Consider the following 16,740-nt stretch of genomic DNA (forward strand, 5'->3'; position numbering starts at 1 on the left):
ACCCAGGATGGTCTCGATCTCCTGACCTCGTGATCCGCCCGTCTCGGCCTCCCAAAGTGCTGGGATTACAGGCTTGAGCCACCGCGCCCGGCCTTTTTTTCCTTATTTGAAAAAATCCAAATAGATTCTGGCAAATTGGGGTTCACAATGAGTGGGTACATTATCAGCTGCCTCTCCAAATATGTTAAACAGACTTTTATATCCATGCAGGTTGAAGAGAAAACATTTCTTTTTTTTTTTTTTTGAGTTTCACTCTTGCCACCCAGGCTGGAGTGCAGTGGCACAATTTCAGCTCACCGGAACCTCCGCCTCTCGGGCTCAAGCCATTTTCCTGCCTCAGCCTCCTGAGTGGCTGGGATTACAGGCATGCACCATCACACCCAGCTAATTTTGTATTTTTAGTAGAGACGGGGTTTTGGTCAGGCTGGTCTCAAACTCCTGACCTCAGGTGATCTGCCCATCTCAGCCTCCCAAAGTGCTGGGATTACAGGCGTGAGCCACCGCACCCGGCATGAAGAGAAAACATTTCTAAACCTGCTTTGTATTTAGATGGACAGCTTTAGAAAAGAGGAGAGAGCAACATGTATTCTTCCACACTGTGTGGTGGGAAACAAACACCAGTAGAATAACAATATGGAAGAGAGCAAGGCAGATTTCATTACGGTAGAGTGCCTACACTTCCTCATAACTTGGATTTACACACTGCAAATCCTCTGATCTGATTACCTCCAGTGATCACGTAAAATACCGGCTTTAAACTCTTTGCCTTAGTGATAAAACAGCCACTTTGATTCACAACGAGACATTCACAATAAAGTATATTGTAAACGTACCTGTCCACAGCCCGGGGCATTGCACACAAACGGTCTGTCGTCTCCCATATTTCATATAGCAAAGCGGAGCTGAGGAGGGGGAGGTGGGGGAAAAAGTTATGTTAAATATGCTGGAGCAAAAAAAAAAGTGCTTCAAAAATATCAACCCCAGAAACAGGTGTTCCACAAATGCATCTATCAAAGTTGTAAACACAGGCTACTTTGGGGAGACCCATTAGACAGGTGGCATATGATCTACTGTGTCTCAATTGAAACTTTTAATTGGAAAGATTGAGATCTAAATAGTCAAGGAGTTTCAAACCTTTGCTAGATTTTCCCTCTTTCTACTACAGTATATAACACTCCTCCAACCTGCTGAATTACAACTAGTGCAATTCCTTATGTCAATAAATTCACTGAACGCTCGATGCGGAAGCCATATTTCTGAACTAGAGAAGACCAAAATTTGTCATTTAATTAATTAAGGGATTATAGGAGGGGTGCTCCATTTTACAGGGCCATAATCTGGCTCCCTGGTGTATAAACTATGAGACTGTTGGCAAGGGCTGTTTATCCCATATTATTGCCAAAGAAAACAAAGCACCCATCCTATTGGGCTACATGGGAAATGGTTTTCATTAATAAAAAAATAAAAATAAAAATAAAAACCGGGAGCCTCCTCCTCCCCTCACCAATCGTCTGTGGCAAATGGAGAAATATCGATGCCCTTCCCCCCTCTGATTCTATTTACAGCTAGGTTTTTAAAAGCAGCAATAAAACAAATGTCGACTCTTTGGGGGTTTACTGGGAGAATATGTTCCGGCTGTTTGTGCTGCTCTCGACCAGTGTTCTTGGGCTGCTCTGTTGCAGCCAACAGATGTGTGCTGCTGCAGGGGATAAAAGAAATGGCACTAAAAGGCATCACCATCTATCCCTTCTATTCCTCTGAAGACTTTAACAGGGTTTATACTGGTTTTTAAATTATTGAAGCTAAACTCTCAAAGTGTTTATTGAAATTCTTTGTTGAAGAACAGTAATTCCAATCTGAATGTGTGGGAGAAATTTCTCATATTCCAACTAGGAATAAAAATAGAAGTGGAGATGGATAAAGATTAGAAATGCAAATCATAGTAAAAACAATTCCTAAAAGATAAACAGCATTTTGGAAGGTGGAAGAGAAAAATGAAGTGGGGGGTAAAAGTAGTCTTATAAACTCCTAAAGGATATCAAATATCCTTCCATAAAAGAGAAAGGTATACAAAAGAATATGAACAAGGGAAGATGAGAGAGGAACTACAATTTGAATACGCCTGCAAATAACTTCAGAACTGTAACCAAATTTCAAATTTTTATCTTGAAAATAAACTGAAATGTTAGGACAATCTGTCAGGCTCGCATTGAAATAAAATGTTAATGTGCTAGACTGAATCTGGTAATCGGAAAACCATGCTTAAAACGCAGAGGGTAGCTAGGTAACATCTCTCCTACTCTCTTAGGACTCACTCTGGGGTTAGAAACCAGTATTTCTAGTGTCCAATCAGTAATTCCACAACTAATCAGTGTTTAAAATTGTGGGGTGCCCCATAAAATAGAAGGGGTTTATTGGTCATCTTTCAGTGTGATAGAAACATGGTCTAACTAGGAAGAAAACTGATGCTACAGCACTGCTGTAATGGAACAGAGCCTGTACATACATACATGTACACAGATTTATATCACATTTAGCCAGGATAAATTGCTTCAATAAATTCTGTTCCTAGGAGAGGCCAGCTCAAGCTGATGATTGGGTACTGGGAAATGAGAGCTTCATTCTTCTTCACACAGCCCCAGGATGAGGGGGCTTTTCTGGTTGTTTGGTTTGTTTTAAATACATGATGATTTTTTTAGCACTTTCGGGAACTACAACATGGTACAAAATATGAGTAAACAAAAGTAAATAAATGCAATGACCAGGGCCATTAAGGCTGAAAACTCAGAGCACGTCTAGAAAGCAATTCATTTCCGGAAAAATTCGTAACTCCTGTGCTAGAGATAATTTCACTGAATGTCCCAGAATTTGCTTCCCTAATATAATCACAAAATGAGAATTTTATTTCAACAATGTCCTCTAATATATTTTCAACCAGGAGGTAAACTACAAGGGCTAGAGTAGACATAACACAAGGATCAGGCAGGATTCCTTACTTTTATCTTGGTTCTGTTATTTGATGCTAAATTTTCTCATTTTTCTACCTATTTAGAGGAGGGAAAGAGTTCTGGCTGAGAAGTGGGACAGTATTGGCATAGAAAGTGGTGAAATAAATTCTGGAATGGCTTCCCTCATATCACAAAATTCAAAATGTAACTTGGCTTTGCACAATCACATCACAATATATGGCTTAACAATTTTATTTGGTGGCACACTTACTAGAAAAGAGACATGAAAAATCATTACTTTCTGAAAGAAAAAAAGCAAAAACAAAAAAATTGGGGGGAAAAAAGCATTAAAATCTAACAGAAGTATTTTCATTGTTCTTAAATATTCAATTGACAGCCACTAACTAGGATTTCCTGCTTCCTTCTAAATTTGCTGGCCTTTGTTTTACCATTTTCACCAAAGGAAGATCACAATGAGAGGAAGAAGCCTCTCTTCTTAAACACCCACAATTATTCTTAAATCATTCCCTCAATCTGTTGCCTCTTGTCGTTTCCATTATTCTTGTTTAAAAATTTTTTCACTGTACAGTGATTTTAAAAATTTAAGTATTTAACAAAAATAAGAATGATCTGTCTCCCCATTAAAAAAAAAAAATCCAGCTAACATCTTTTTTTAAAAAAAATTTCTCCTTCACTCCTCGTCTGCTGCATCAATTGCTACATATAAATAATGTCATTTTGCTGATTTCAGTCTAACACTTAAATCTTTAATTATCAGTGAGGTCTCACTGATGCCATCTCAAAAACAAAAAGCAACACATTTCTGTAGTGTAAACAGACTGAGACATAAAGTGAAATCTTGAAAAATAATACTGCCACTCACTAGAATTTAACTCACAGCTCATTTATAACTATTCTGCTTGACAAGCAGATCATGTGTCTGGGCATGGCACTCACAGTGTGTCATCTCCTTCCCAATCTATTCTTCAGGATGAAACATAAGCATTTTATAGAACTAAACAATAAATGACAGAAGAGGGATACACACACTAAGAAGCACTGACAAGGGGAAGTGGGCTGCTTTCAGCAAAGATCTTAGAACAGGGAAGACAAAAAAGCATAAAAAAACTGTCCCAGATGCCAACATCTGCAGAAAAGGCTCAGGTACTCAGTCACCAGAATTTTTTAAATGATTAAAAAAATTAACATTTACTCAAAAGAGAAAGTTATGTAAATGCTGGGAGAGAACTGAAGAAAACCCAAGGTTTAGAGAATGATTTTTAATAACTGAGATAATTTCATAAAATCTATGTTAGTTTTGTTAGAGACAGAAGTAGATCCTAAAATGGTCATTGTGCAAGAAAACAGATTTATGTATATCTAGATATATGTCTATATCTATATATTTTAATTGACTAAGTATGGAGTCTGTCACTGAGGACTACAAAGTAAATTCTCTAAACCTGGTGTGATATTACCATTACAATATAATTTAATAAGAAAAAAGAATGCAGACATGGTGTATTGTGATCATTTCTCTAGTAACCAACTAGAGAAATTGTAGGTAATAAGATGGCCCAACTCTAAGCAAGGAATAAAAGCCACACACAAACACATCTAGGGGCCTGTTTTCAGATTCCTAATGACAAAAAGCAGACACTGCTAGGTACAAAAAAATTAGAAGGATAATGTACTGTAAGTATCAGCATCATAAAAATTTAGAAGATGTTAAGACTAGCTATCATTCATTCATTCAGAAACCACTAATAAGGAATGATCAAGTGCTAGGCAAAGTGGATATAAAAACAAAAAGACTATAATAGGCCTTCACACAAAAATAATTTTTTACTCATCTGTCATGAAAGACATTAAGAATGATGGCTTAATTTACAAGTTCAGTCAGTCAGAGGTTGATCAGTATACATATCATTTAGATGCTACTGTATATGGTCATTTATCAAATTATTTTGCTAGCAACTCCAGATTATAAAAAAGAGGAGTTAACAGTCTTAGTAGGAGTTAACAGTCTTAGTAAAAGATTTAACAAGGAGCCAGGCACAGTGGTTCATGCCTGTAATCCCAGAACTTTGGGAGGCCAAGGCGGGCAGATCACCCGAGGTCAGGAGTTTGAGACCAGCCTGACCAACATGGTGAAACCCTGTCTCTACTAAAAATACAAAAATTAGCCAGGCATGGTGGTGCATGCCTGTAATTCCAGCTACTTGGGAGGCTGAGGCAGGAGAATCGCTTGAACCTGGGAGGCACAGTTTGCAGGGAGCCGAGATTGTACCATTGCACTCTAGCCTGGGCAACAAGAGTGAAACTCTGTCTCGAAAAAAAAAAAAAAGATTTAACAAGGAAGAAGTTTGAAATTAATAACCATAATTTGCTTTTTGGATTATACACATTTAGTGAGTTTTAAAATTCATTAATTCACCAAATATTTTACTCAGTGCCTATGCACAGTGCCATATGTCCTAGACCCAAGTAATTCAAGAGCAAATGAGACAGACATGATTTCTGCCCTCACAGAGCTTACTTATATTCTAAAAGGAAGAAGCAAGTAATAAGCAAGTAAGCAAAATAATTTTAGATTAACAGCAGATAACTGCTATTAAAGGAAAATGAAAAGGTGATGTGTTAGTGACTGATGAGGGCTATTTTGGTTTTCTGACTAAAAAGGGAATGGCTGCATTATCTGTAATCAAAAGGGGAATGGGGTAGAATATAGAGATTTAGGTTAAAACTTCAGGAAGCCTTTCTTCTTACAACACAGTAGATATTCAATAAATATTTATTGATTTAATATTTACTAAATATTTAAAGTCTATATTTAAGTTCGCACTTAACTTCAGGTTTCTGCAGAAAGCTGCTGGATCCACAAAATATTTGCTATGCAGGTATTTATGTATTTAAGGCTACACATATTTTAAATCCATATTTATGACTATCTTGTGTCTAAGGCACTTTTTATGACCACAGTCAACCAAGTCTATGCTTTTATCACCCAAATAACATGAAGCTCTGTAGTTTTTGGTTACAGTGCTAAAAATGGAAAGAAGGGAGAAATTTGTCAAGTTAACCCCAATCAAACCTTGAAAATCTCACCTAGAGCTATTAAGATACATGTTCAAGTACAAGATAATGCCAATAGAGTATGCAGCAGAAAGGGCCCTTTTTTTTTTTTTTTTTTTGAGATGGAGTTTTGCTCTTGTTGCCCAGGTTAGAGTGAGTGCAATGGCACGATCTCGGCTCACTGCAACCTTTGCCTCCCAGATTCAAGCGATTCTCCTACCTCAGCCTCCCGAGTGGCTGAGATTACAGGCATGCACCATCACACCTGGCTAATTTTGTATTTTTAGTAGAGACGGGGTTTCTCCATGTTCGTCAGGCTGGTCTCCAACTCCTGACCTCAAGTGATCTGCCTGCCTCGGTCTCCCAAAGTGCTGGGATTACAGACATGAGCCACTGTGCCTGGCCTGGCACTTTTATATAGTACTTTTGGCAGTACATATTTTGATGATCTTTCTGGAAGTCAATTTGGCAATATTTACATTAAATGTCTTAAAATGTTTTATATCCTTTGAACAGTTCATTCTTCTTTCAGACTCTCTAAAGATAAAACCAGACATGTGGACCATTTTTGCATTGAGTGTTTAACCACAGTCATCTCTACCACCAAAAAAGAATAGGAATTAAATTAAATAAGAATGGATAAATATAAATTAAGGTACTGTCTTATAATAAACTATATTTAAGTTATAAAGAATAACATTTTGAAAACTAAAAATATGAGAAAATGTTGTATGTTAAACAGGAAAAAAATCAATATAAAATTGTACATGCACCATAACTGTAAATCTATAAAAAAGTAAACAAAATAATAAGCATTGAAAAGATAAGGGAATTAACATCAAAATGTTAATAATGGTTATCTCTGGATAATGGTATCCTAGGTGATTCTATTTTCTTCTTTGTACTTTTAGTATTTTTCGAAGTCTCTACAATAATCACAGATTGGTCTTAATAAGTCAAAAAATTATAATGTAACCTAATAAGAAAAAAGAATGCAGATAGGCATGATTGAAAAAAGTCTGAGTTGGTGGGGTGCAGTGGCTCACTCCTGTAATCCCAGCAGTTTGGGAGGCCTAGGTGGGTGGATCACGAGGTCAAGAGATTGAGACCATCCTGGCCAACATGGTGAAACCCTGCCTCTACTAAAAATACAAAAAAATTAGCTGGTATAGGTTGCAGTGAGCCGAGATCGCGCCACTACACTCCAGCCTGGCAACAGAGTGAGACTACGTCTCAAAAAAAAAAAAAAAAAAAAAAAAAAAATTAGCTGGGCGAGGTGGTGCACGCCTGTAGTCCCAGCTACCCAGGAGGCTGAGGCAGGAGAATCATTGAACCCAGGAGGCGGAGGTTACAGTGAGCCGAGATTGCGCCACTGCACTCCAGCCTGGCGACAGAACAAGACCCCGTCTCAAAATAAAAAAAGAAAGAAGTCTGAGTTTAAAAAAAGAGGTCCGGCTTCTTCTACAAGTATGGAGAAGGCAAAAGGCAAGGAGGAACATCAGCAAAGGGAACCAAAGAAAAATGTCTGTCAAAGGCAATAAAGTGCTCTGTCCTAAGAAGAAGGCAGAGTACACTGACAACCCCAGACTTCAGAAGAAGATACCAAAGCTGTCCATTACCCTCTAAACTGCCACCTGTTAATCTGATTCACTGGGACATTCTGCGGGCCTGGTGCCAACAATTGAAGCTGAGCTCCAAAGGCCAGAAATTGGATGCATATAAGCGTCTGTGTGCCTTTGCCTATCCAAATCAAAAGGATTTTCCTAGCACAGCAAAAGAGGTCAAAATCTGGAAATCATTGCAAAAAAAATTAAAGGTGGCAAAAGGGGAAACGTCCCTGCAAAGTTCTGAGACACATCATCCTCCTGAAGTGGCCCTTCCCCCTGCCGAGGGGCCGCCTGCCCTGGAAGATTCCACTGCTCTCCTTGAGGGAGTTAATACAGTTGTGGTGACAACTTCTGCCCCAGAGGCTTTGCTGGCCTCCTGGGCGAGAATTTCGGCCAGGGCGAGGATGCCAGAGGCAGTGGAATCTCCACAAGAGGCCTGTGTAACAAGGTCTTAATAAAAAGCCTCCAATGGGAATAGAATATCAGGAAAAAGGCCACACCTATGGTAATTAATGGCAGAAAGTCTGGAGGGGCGGATTTCGTGGGGCTGCTGACAGGTGAACTCTGGTCCTCTGCACACCTGTTTATGGGCCATGCTGACTCGTGGGGTGGCAGATGTTAGCCTAAGAGCCCTAGTAGCGCCTGTTGCTTTGTGAGTGGAGATAGAGACTCTCAGATTTAAAAACAGAAAAATGTTTCGCAAATTACCATAAATTGTAGTTAATATGTAGAAAAACTCATTCATACTACTTTTCTAAAATAGACACGACTTCAGCAGCAGCTCTTTTTTGTTTTGTTTTGTCTTCTGAGACAGTGTCTCACTTTGTTGCCCAGGCCGGAGTGCACTTGTGCAATCTCAGTTCAGGGCAATCTCCGCCTCCTGAGTTCAAGTGATTCTCCTGCTTCAGCCTCCCGAGTAGCTGGGATTACAGGCACCTGTTACCACACCCAGCTTTTTTTTTTTTTTTGAGACGGAGTCTCGCTCTGTCGCCCAGGCTGGAGTGCAGTGGCCGGATCTCAGGTCACAGCAAGCTCCACCTCCCGGGTTCACGCCATTCTCCTGCCTCAGCCTCCCGAGTAACTGGGACTACAGGCGCCTGCCACCTTGCCCGGCTAGTTTTTTGTATTTTTTAGTAGAGACGGGGTTTCCCCATATTGGCCAGGCTGGTCTCACACTCCTGGACTCAAGTGATCTACCCGCCTTGGCCTCCCAAAATGCTGGGATTATGGGCATAAGCCACTGTGCCTGACCTTCAACAGGTCTTTTAAGTGAGAAGTCCTTCAGCTGAGCATTGTGAAGGAGTTGAGTAAAATGGTAGTTGGCTCTTGTGCTCAATTTTCTCTTCCTCTGAACACTGACTACTTTAGGAGCTGCTTCATTCCAATTGCAATTTCATAAAACGTAGAGTATTTTTATTTTATTTATTTATTTATTTTTTTGAGACGGAGTCTCGCTCTGTCGCCCAGGCTGGAGTGCAGTGGCCGGATCTCGGCTCACTGCAAGCTCCGCCTCCCGGGTTCACGCCATTCTCCCGCCTCAGCCTCCCAAGTAGCTGAGACTACAGGCGCCCGCCACCACGCCCGGCTAGTTTTTTGTATTTTTAGTAGAGACGGGGTTTCACCATGTTAGCCAGGATAGTCTCGATCTCCTGACCTCGTGATCCACCCGCCTCGGCCTCCCAAAGTGCTGGGATTACAGGCTTGAGCCACCGCGCCCGGCCAAACGTAGAGTATTTTAAGGCAAAGAAAGGCTGTTAATTCTCTCCCTCCCTCAAACACACAATTTTTAATATTCGAAACAATATTTTTCAAAGTTCTCTTAATAACCTGAGATTTCTATGGTTTGACTCCAGGATCAAAACACAAGGGACTTTGTCTGTATTACTTCACTTATAATTGTTTCGTATATTTCTGGTGTTTAAAATGTCTAAGGTTGCTTCCCACTCATAAATATATAACATATTGAACTTAAAATGTGTTTATTAACCGATTCTCCATAAATAAAAATAAGATGTGTATATAAAATAATTCATCTGTTGTATTTAGGGAACCGTATTCATTACATGCAAATTTTATTGTTAGTGTTCTTAACTCAAAAGTAGGAGTAAACCAAAATGTGTGATTTTTCTTTTGTATGACTCATTTGTTTGTTCTTTATTAGCTGGCGGTATGGGTTGGATCATTTGTTTTTAAAACTACTTAGATATGATTGACATACCAAAACTGTACATTTTTAATGTATCCTATTGAGTGTACTTAATTTCTAATTTTTTTGTGTACTTCCTAAATTTATAGAACTGTGAGGACTGGGAACAGATCTGTTTTTCACTTGTCCTGATTTAATGACAGTTTCCAACATTGTTTTGTTATTGCAAGTACGGAATCTTTTTTTTTTTTTTTTTTTTTTTTTTTTTGAGACGGAGTCTTGCTCTGTCCCCCAGGCTGGAGCGCAGTGGCCGGATCTCAGCTCACTGCAAGCTCCGCCTCCTGGGTTCAGGCCATTCTCCTGCCTCAGCCTCCCGAGTAGTTGGGACTACAGGCGCCCGCCGCCTCACCCGGCTAGTTTTTTGTATTTTTTAGTAGAGACGGGGTTTCACCGTTTTAGCCAGGATGGTCTCGATCTCCTGACCTCGTGATCCGCCCGTCTCGGCCTCCCAAAGTGCTAGGATTACAGGCTTGAGCCACCGCACCCGGCCAAGTACGGAATCTTTATTATTTTATTTTATTTTGCCCCTTTAATGAAGATACTAAAAATAATGCACTGGAAGGAGTGGCAGAGTTGGAAAATTTGTAACCATCATAATACAGATGTAATAGGTTTGGGAAAGGATCCTCAAAAATGTTAAAGCAAGGGAGGAAAGTTTGTTGAGAAGCAAGATGTTCTTCTCTCCTGGACCACATTGGTTATTGGTGGTCAGAATTGTTCAGTGTAACAAATAATAAGACTTTTTTTCTTTAAAAAAAAAAAAAAAGTCCATATCTGTCTGACTATTCTAAAGCACTAAACAGTATATTTAAAAATTATACAAAGCTACTCATTTTCTAACTACAAAGCAACAGAACCAAGTGACAAATTAAGTTCAAAAAAGGCCATAAAAAAATTCTAAAATTACAAACCATTTCATATAGAAACAAACACGGTGGAAACTTGTTTATCAACACACAAGGTAAAACAGGCAATTCAAAATAGCTCCTCCTTTTGTTACCTTCCAGGATCCATTTTCACAATCCCATGAATGTTCCCTAACAATTATGCTTATACCAGACAATTAGAAATTGCCCCAACCATGCATCACAAAGGGAATATAGAGCTGAAACCAAGTTTAGCAGGTACTGAATACCTTTCAACTCAGTATAAACAAGCTGAAAAACTTAGAAAGGTACCCAAACAGAGCTCTATGGGCTCCATTTCTTTGTGATAATAAAAAGAAATTATATGCAAACAGCTCTCTTCTAAACACACAACTTCAGTTACCACGTTTCAGACTGTAAGAAAATTTAGCTGCCATTAAGCAAAGAGTACAAATACAAGTTCTTTGCCACAGCAGTCTCAACATTTTATATTCTCCATAGGATACTCAGTGCTGCTCTGATTTCCATTACATCTAGCAAACTGACTTAAGATTCCAGTTAACACATGAACTATAATGCAGGTTATGGGAACCCCAGAAAACAAAGTAGACTACTCAAGTTTTACTAGGCAGTAGATTATTTAGGTATTAAAATTTCTGTTCATAGGCCAGGTGCCATGGCTCACACCTGTAATCCCAACACTTTGGGAGGCTGAGGTCAGAGGACAGCTTGAGGTCAGGAGTTCAAGACCAGTCTAGGCAACAAAGCAAGAGCCTGTTTCTTTTCTTTTTCTTTTTTTTCCTTTTCTTTCTTTCTCTCTCTCTCTTTTTTTTTTTTTTTTTTTTTGAGACAGAGTTTCGCTCTTGTTGCCCAGGCTGGAGTACAATGGCGTGTTCTCAGCTCACCACAACCTCTGCCTCCCAGGTTCAAGCAATTCTCCTGCCTCAGCCTCCCAAGTAGCTGGGATTACAGGCATGCGCCACCACGAGTGGCTAATTTTGTATTTTTAGTAGAAATGGGGTTTCTCCATGTTGGTCAGGCTGGTCTTGAACTCCCGACCTCAGGTAATCTGCCCGCCTCAGCCTCCCAAAGTGCTGGGATTATAGGCATGAGCCACCGCACCCGGCCACGAGACCCTGTTTCTTTAAAAAAAAAAAAAAATTAGCCACCCAACCCACAGTGGTGTGTGCCGGTAGTCCCAGCTACTCGGGAGCTTGGGAGACCGAGATGAGAGGATCCCTTGAGCCCAGGAGTTCAGGTTGTAGTGAGCTATGATCACAGCACAGCACTCCAGCCTGGGTGACAGACTGGGACTCTGTCTCAAAAAAAAAAAAAAAAAGCTCATAAATTCTGGACTAATTTTCCATTGAAGTATTTAGCATAATAGTTTAGCATATATTATCTTATTACTAAATCAAATGTCCCAAAAGGATATGCTGAAAGCATATATGTACCACTATAATCTTAAACTAATTAGCCTTATTGTTTTAAATCTTACGCTTTTTTTAGACAGGGTCTTGCTCTGTCACGCAGGCTGGAGTGCAGTGGTGTGATCTCGGCTCACTGCAACCTTTGCCTCCTGAGTTCAACAGATTCTCATGCCTCAGCCTCCTGAGTAGCTGGGACTATAGGCATGCGCCACCATGCCCAGCTAATTTTTGTACTTTTAGTAGAGATGGGGTTTCACCATGTTAGCCAAGCTGGTTTTGAACTCCTGACAAATGATCTGCCCACCTCGGCCTCCCAAAGTGCTGGTATTAGAGGCGGGAGCCACCACACCTGGACTTTAGCCTTATTGTTTTATATCGGTGTTTTGTAAAGCACTTGCTAACAGACTGGAAAACTGAGGCAGAGAGTTACAAAAAATATATATAGGCAAAAAAAGGCAACGGGTTAAGGTAGGTCTGATCCTAGTTAGCTGTTCTCATACATTCCAAACAAGATACAAAAATGGACTGGGTGCAGTGGCTCACACCTGTAATCCTAGCACTTTGGGACGACGAGGCAGGTGGATTACTTCAGGTGAGAAGGTGGAGACCAGCCTGATTAACATGGTGAAACCCTATCTCTACTAAAAATACAAAAATTAGCCAGGTGTCATGGCGGGCACCTGTAATCACAGCTACTTGTGAGGGTGAGGTGGGAGAATCACTTGAACCCCGAAGGCGGAGGTTGCAGTGAGCTGAGATTGCACCACTGCACTCCAGCCTGGGCAACAGAGTGAGACTCTGTCTCAAAAAAAAAAAAAAAAAAGATACAAGAGTGGACACCACATCTTTTTATAAACCCTAAAACTAGTTACAACTGAATCATGTTTTACCAACACTTCAGAGCACAACAGGTACTATTATATCTGCTTATTATATATAAACATGTTACATATGCTTATTATATAAATAAATGTCCTGAAACATGAATTTGAGGGGTTACATGTTCTGGGGTATCATTTTATTTAGGAAAATTAAGTGATGTTCATAGTTTGGTTTTTTTGGTGGGTTTTTTTGTTTGTTTTGAGAAAAGGTCTCGCGGTCACCCAGACTGGAGTACAGTGGCATGATCACAGTTCACTGCAGCCTTGACCTCCTGGGCTCAAGAGATCCTCCTGCCTCAGCCTCTTGAGTAGCTGGGACTACAGGTGCACACTACAATGCTCAGGTCTTTTTTTTGTTTTTTTGTAGAGACAATGGGTCTCGCCATGTAGCCCAGGCTGGTCTCAAAACTCCTGGACTCAAGCGATCCTCCCGCCTTGGCCTCCCAAGGTTTTGGGATTACAGGGGTGGGCCATTGTGCCCAGCTAATATTCACATTTTTAACATTAAGCATGTTTTATTATAATTATTTTAAAATTCATAATCCAGGCTGGGTGTGGTGGCTCACATCTGTAATCCCAGCACTTTAGGAGGCCAAGGAGGGTGGATTATGAGGTCAGGAGATCGAGACCCTCCTGGCCAACATGGTGAAACCCCGTCTCTACTAAAAATACAAAAATTAGCTGGGCATGGTAGCATGTGCTCGGGAGGCTGAAGCAGGAGAATCGCTCAAACCAGGGAGTTAGAGGCTGCAGTGAGCCGAGATCACGCCACTGCACCCAGCCTGGTGACAGAGCAAGATTCCATCTCCAAACAAACAAAAAAATTCTTAATCCCGTAATAGCATATATGAAAGGTTAGCAAACTTCAACTCATGGGCCAAATCTAGCCTATCACCTATTTTTATATGGCCCACAAACTAAGAATAGTTTTTAAATTTTTCTTTTCTTTTCTTTTTGAGACAGAGTCTCACTCTGTTGCCCAGGCTAGAGTGCAGTAACGTGATCTTGGTTCACTGCAACCTCTGCCTCCCGGGTTCAAGCAATTCTCATTCCTCAGTCTCCCGAGTAGCTGGGATTACAGGCATGTGCCACCACGTCCAGCTAATTTTTTCAATTTTTAGTAGAGACAGGTTTTCACTGTGTTCGCCAGGCTGGTCTCAAACTCCTGGCCTCAAGTGATCTGCCCGCCTCAGCCTCCTAAAGTGCTGGTATTACAGACACGAGCCACCACGTCCAGCCGGTTTTTACATTTTTCAATGGTTGAAAAAAATTGGAAAGAATATGTTGTGATATGTGAAAATTATAGGAAAACAGCTGCACTTCTTTTTCTTTTCTTTTTTTTTTTTTGAGAAGGAGTCTCGCTCTGTCACCCAGGCTGGAGTAAGGTGGCACCATCTCAGCTCACTGCAACCTCCACCTCCTGGGTTCCAGCAACTCTCCCACCTCAGCCTCCCAAGGACCTGGGGCTACAGGCACGCACCACCACACCCAGTTAATTTTTGTATTTTTATTAGAGATGGGGTTTCACCATAGTGGCCAGGCTGGTCTTGAACTCCTGACCTCAAGTGATCCTCCTGCCTTGGCCTCCTAAAGTGCTGGAATTACAGGTGTGAGCCACCGTGCCCAGCAGCTGCATTTTTCTTTTTCTCTTTTTTTTTTTTTTTTTAAAGACGGAGTCTTTTGCTGTCACCAAGCTGGAGTACAGTGGCTCGATCTCATCTCACTGCAACTTCTGCCTCCTGGGTTCAAGCGATTCTCCTGCCTCAGCCTCGTGAGTAGCTCGAACTACAGGCATGTGCCATCACACCTGGCTAATTTTTGTATTTTTGGTAGAGACGGGGTTTCACCATATTGGCCAGAATGGTTTTGATCTCCTGACCTCATGATCCACCCACCTCAGCCTCCCAAAGTGCTGAGATTACAGGAGTGAGTGAGCCACCGTGCCCAACAGCTGAATTTTTCAAGGTTGGTGCTATAATACTGTTCTCAAAGTGGGCTCCAGGGATCCCTACAGTTCTTGCAGGGGGTTCATGAAGGTTAAAATCATTTGTGAGTAAAAGATCTATTTAAAGAGCAAGCTAGGCTGGGCGAGGTGGCTGGCCGGGTGCAGTAGCTCTCACCTGTAATTCCAGCACTTTGGGAGGCTGAGGTGGGCAGATCACCTGCAGCCAGGAGTTGAAGACCAGCTTAGCCATCATTGTGAAACCCTGTCTCTACTAAAAACACAAAAATTAGTAGGGCATGGTGGTGTGCACCTGTAGTCCCTGCTACTCGGGAGGCTGAGGCACAAAAATCGCTTGAACCTGGGAGGCAGACGTTGCACTGAGCCAATATCATGGCACTGCATTCTAGCCTGGGTGACACAGTGAGACTCTGTCTCAAAAAAAAAAAAAAAAAAAAGGCAAGTGAGGCCAATGCATTTTTAAAAAAATTCCCAATGATAGCTGTTTATCCTGAGCCAATGCATTTTAACATAGCAGTACTAAAAAGTTCACAGATGTGGTTTCAAATTCTATACCACAGCTAACCTTTATGAAACTATCACTTTCCAGATTTTACGTAGTATCAAAGAAGACTATATACAATTACCTGAAAATAATCCTTTCTTTTCCCATTACATTGTTTTCTTCATATACTTAAACCAAAATGACATATCTTAACAGATTGAATGCAGAAGCAGATATGAGAATCCAGCTGTGTTCTATTTCGCCAGACATTAAAGAGATCTGAAGTCCTTCCCCCAAATTCTTTTTAAACTATATATTTATGTTAACATGTAACGGGTTTGTTCTTATTTTAAAGTAAATTAATAAATATTTTAAAAACTTATCTCATAATTGCTAATATGTTAAGTATCAACAGATATAACCCAGATAAACAAATACTCTTTGGAGTCCTCAATAATTTTACTTTATTATTTTATTTTTTTTTGAGACAGGGTCTCACTCTGTTGCCCAAGCTGGAGTGCAGTGGCACAATCTCAGCTCACTGCAACCTCTGTCTCCTTGGCTCAAATGATCCTCCTACCTAAGCCTCCTGAGTAGCTGGGACTACAGGAGTGCACCAACAAACTCGGGTAATTTTTTAAATTTTTGTAGAGACGAGGTCTCACTATATTACCTAGGCTAGTCTCAAACTCCTGGACTCAAGCAATCCCTCCACCCCCACCTCAACCCCCCAAAGTGATGGAATTACAGGTGTGAGCCACTAGGCCTGGCCCTCAGTAATTTTTAAGAATATTATGGGGTGAATTCTGAGACCAAAAAGTTTGAGATCCACTGCTTTAAGAAATACACAAGCAGTTGGCCGGGCGCGGTGGCTCAAGCCTGTAATCTCAGCACTTTGGGAGGCCGAGACGGGCGGATCACGAGGTCAGGAGATCGAGACCATCCTGGCTAACCCGGTGAAACCCCGTCTCTACTAAAAAATACAAAAAACTAGCCGGGCGAGGTGGCGGGCGCCTGTAGTCCCAGCTACTCCGGAGGCTGAGGCAGGAGAATGGCGTGAACCCGGGAGGCGGAGCTTGCAGTGAGCTGAAATCCGGCCACTGCACTCCAGCCTGGGTGACAGAGCGAGACTCCGTCTCAAAAAAAAAAAAAAAAAAAAAAAAAAAAAAAACTAGCCGGGCGCGGTGGCGGGCGCCTGTAGTCCCAACTACTCGGGAGGCTGAGGCAGGAGAATGGCGTGAACCCGGGAGGCGGAGCTTGCAGTGAGCTGAGATCCGGCC

The 16,740-nt window shown here is 41.1% G+C and overlaps 1 protein-coding gene and 1 pseudogene across 17 annotated transcripts in view; one reads left to right on the forward strand and one right to left on the reverse strand.

Annotated features, from left to right (window-relative positions):
* LOC101925094 (cyclic AMP-dependent transcription factor ATF-7) overlaps positions 1-16,740 on the reverse strand; it is a 130,366-nt gene that overhangs the window by 100,673 nt on the left and 12,953 nt on the right. For 15 of the 17 annotated variants that reach the window (XR_012420303.1, XR_012420304.1, XR_012420302.1 and 12 more), the window contains one exon: positions 834-902. The exons of the other annotated variants lie outside the window; for them this stretch is intronic. Coding sequence is in view for 11 of the 15 variants with exons in the window: in XM_074006993.1 (XP_073863094.1) it covers positions 834-888 (55 nt within the window). In the remaining 4 variants the exon portion in view is untranslated. The remainder of the gene's footprint in view (positions 1-833; positions 903-16,740) is intronic. 17 annotated transcript variants of the gene reach the window in all.
* LOC102124708 (developmental pluripotency-associated protein 4 pseudogene) lies at positions 7,545-8,877 on the forward strand (annotated as a pseudogene).

This window comes from Macaca fascicularis, chromosome 11 (genome assembly GCF_037993035.2).
Source record: "Macaca fascicularis isolate 582-1 chromosome 11, T2T-MFA8v1.1".
Classification (NCBI taxonomy): Eukaryota; Metazoa; Chordata; class Mammalia; order Primates; family Cercopithecidae; genus Macaca; species Macaca fascicularis.